This window comes from Cariama cristata, unplaced genomic scaffold (assembly GCF_000690535.1).
Source record: "Cariama cristata isolate BGI_N322 unplaced genomic scaffold, ASM69053v1 scaffold35910, whole genome shotgun sequence".
Taxonomy (NCBI): Eukaryota; Metazoa; Chordata; class Aves; order Cariamiformes; family Cariamidae; genus Cariama; species Cariama cristata.
In genome coordinates this window covers 15,618-18,494 of record NW_009595943.1, presented here as the reverse complement: position 1 = coordinate 18,494, position 2,877 = coordinate 15,618, and the positions used below count along the sequence as shown (strand labels likewise).

General features: G+C 41.2%; 1 protein-coding gene across 1 annotated transcript in view; it reads left to right on the top strand.

The window, feature by feature from the left end:
- Positions 1 to 2,028: 2,028 nt before the first annotated feature.
- Positions 2,029 to 2,877, top strand: part of LOC104164573 (serine/threonine-protein phosphatase 4 regulatory subunit 1-like) — a gene marked incomplete at its 5' end in the record, with an annotated part of 9,580 nt that continues 8,731 nt past the window's right edge. Inside the window, one exon of the mRNA XM_009703938.1 lies at positions 2,029 to 2,124. Within this exon, the coding sequence (XP_009702240.1) occupies positions 2,029 to 2,124 (96 nt within the window). The remainder of the gene's footprint in view (positions 2,125 to 2,877) is intronic.

Below are 2,877 nucleotides of genomic sequence, written 5' to 3'. Positions count from 1 at the left end.
TGTGGAGCATGCCCACGGAGCTCCCGTTACACTGCAGCTAAAGGAAACCTTGACTACGACAAAGATTTTGCATCTCAGAGGTGGTGGTTCACTGCTTTGGTATGCAAGAAGCTTTCAGGCTAAACCCTGCTGAATTTTTATGTCCTAGCTCTCTGCAATGCTCAGTTGAGTGTGTGCATGTTACATGTAAAAAGTACAGATGGAACTTCATCTGCAGGAATAGAGATACTGCATTGACTTAAATACTGACACTTCTGTACTGAAGCTCTTCCTTTCTGGAATGCATTTTTGACTTTAAAACTGGCTGGGTAAAAATGTTGCCATCTGTGACACCCCTTGGTATATTTAGTTGTCAATAAACTGAGCCACCTTCACATCTCTCTTGGTCAGTTGTTCAACTTAGTTCAGTCAATAAAAGAATTTTTTTTTTTTTTTTTTTAAACTTAACCTTTTAGAGCCAGGGTAGCAGAGGTTGTGAAATGGGAGTCTTGTCATCCATTCTGCTACAATAAAAATGAATAGCCTCCAGTTCCATGCGTCTGGGCAACTCATGGAAAGCACTGTGGCTAGATTGTGCTGGCTGCTTCATAATTTCTTGATTTAAAAGTGGTCAAAGCTGGTGACTTTCTGGCAATGCTGAAAGTTATCTCCCTTTCTGTAAAAAAGGCTAAGAAGGAGTGAAGAATTGACTGGCAAACTAAAATCCTGCAGAGATGGTTTTCAGAGCCTCTAGAGGTTTTAAAGTTGGAGTTGTATGCTGCTGGACACATTTAGTTACGGAGTCACTTGCAGATCTGTTCTTTCCTTGGCTCTTTGACACCTTCTTGCTGCTGCGGCTCAATTAGCACGAGGGGTGACTTGGGCTGCTGTGCCAGTGACACGCAATTGCCTCACAGCTCTGCCTGTTCGTTATCACCTGTAATTATACCTCAGCGACTAAAATTACAACCCAGTACTTAGATGAAGGCAGCTCATGGGAGAGGAAAAAGCAACTGTCTGAAGTCAAACCAGGAAGACAGATGGTATCCTGGAGGCTTTTTTGAAGAAGTTGATAGTCTGCTGGAGAGCGCTCATTGTCAAACTGATCTGAACAGCTGGTAGAGTAGGCATGTTCTCCATGCTTGTGCTGACCCTGAGAGCTCGCCCTGCAGCATCTGTGAATAGGTACCTTGGCTCATATCTAGCAAAAATGCCCTTGTCCTGTTCAACCACACAGCAGCCTGATCTACTTTTCAGATATTCATCATGTACTTCTTGAAATTCGTGCTTGATTATGCAAAGTCCATTGTATTTGGGGAACTCCACTGGTGCGGAAAGTGACAGTGCATCCCCTCAGCAGTACAGTTTATCACAGCGTATCAAACCTCTGCCGCTCAGTAGAGTTCTGAAACAGAGTCTCAGTCCTTATCTTCAAGGCCAGGATATGTAGCCAGGATGCTTGAATGATTGCTAAAAATTATTTTAATAGAACTGCTGAGAGGGGCAATGACTAGTGTAAGCAGCCATGGTCTGCTGGGACTCTATTACAAGGTGAAGCTCATCTGTGGAGAGGATAATGGAATAATCACCTCTGGGGAAGGAGCAACAGCATAAGTCTCATCAGTTTCTACTTTAAGTGTGAGGGTGGCTTTGTTTTGACCTTTTTCTAGCACAGATCCAAAGGAACAAATCCAACAAAATCCTCTACAGGTGTTTTCTCATTTTCCCTTCAGGGGAGAAGCAATGTGACCCATATGTTGGTTACATTTTCCTTAATGCAGTCTCGAAGGTACTGCTCTCCTGTCATTTTCCTTCCATAAGAACCAAAATGGAGCCGAACAAGAGGAGCCTGTGTTTGAAATTGAAAGCAGAAAGATCTACCTTACAGACTTTTTGATTTCAGGCTGTAGTAAAATTGTATTTGATATTGAAACATGTATTCCTTTAATCTAAGAAAAAGACCCTGAGGTGAGGACAGCACTTCTTGATGTTGATGTTTGTTTTGTGTTTAATCCTTTCGTGTATTTTGTGTGACTTTTTTTTTAATAGAATATGGATTCTACACTTCACTATATTCATAATGATTCAGATTTGAGCACCAACAGTAGTTTCAGCCCTGAAGAAGAAAGAAAATCCAAAGTACAGGTAAATGACAGTGACCTCTTTTTCCTATGTGTATCAGATAAGTGGAATCTTTTTACGTATATGGGGATTTCTTTTATGCGTTTCGTTCAGTCATTTCTGATGTAATGTAGTTTCTAGTAAATATGGCAAACTCTTAAATAGTTTTAAAATATTCCATGTTTCCAGAGATAATGGCTTAATTCAGCAGTTGCTTTTGTTTTAATTGGGTATAAGAGGTGACAGTATTTTTTGACATGAGGTAGCAGTTGTCGCAGACTTCCAGGCTCTGATTTTGTGTGGTTTCATTTTCTACGGAAACTATCCTGTAATGGAAAATCAAGTTATTGAGGAAACAGGATTTTTTTTGTTAAACGTTTTGAGTGGAACCGCCCCCAGCCCATGACAGGTTTTTGCAGAAAAGTTGTGAAAGTGCTTCATTAAGCTCGAATTGTCTCTTTGTTATTTTTTCCCCAAAAGGAATTGAATGTTTGCTGTTACATAATTCAGTATTAAGTGTGCTGCCCTGCACCAGTGTGATTCCTTCAGTGCGGACCTCGGCCCCTCTTGTTGCTTTTCGGCAGCTGTGTTAGGGAAATGCTGTTGTGCACCCCTTTGGGTAGAGTCAGTGCCTGAGATAAAGTGACAACAGCTGAATCAAAGACAGCGTTGAAGTCAGTGCAAAGAGGTTTTCACAAAATTTTAGTTCAGCTGCTTTAATTTCTCAGTGGAGAGAAGGATTGATCTTCACCAGAGATCTCTTTGGCTCTGGAGAAG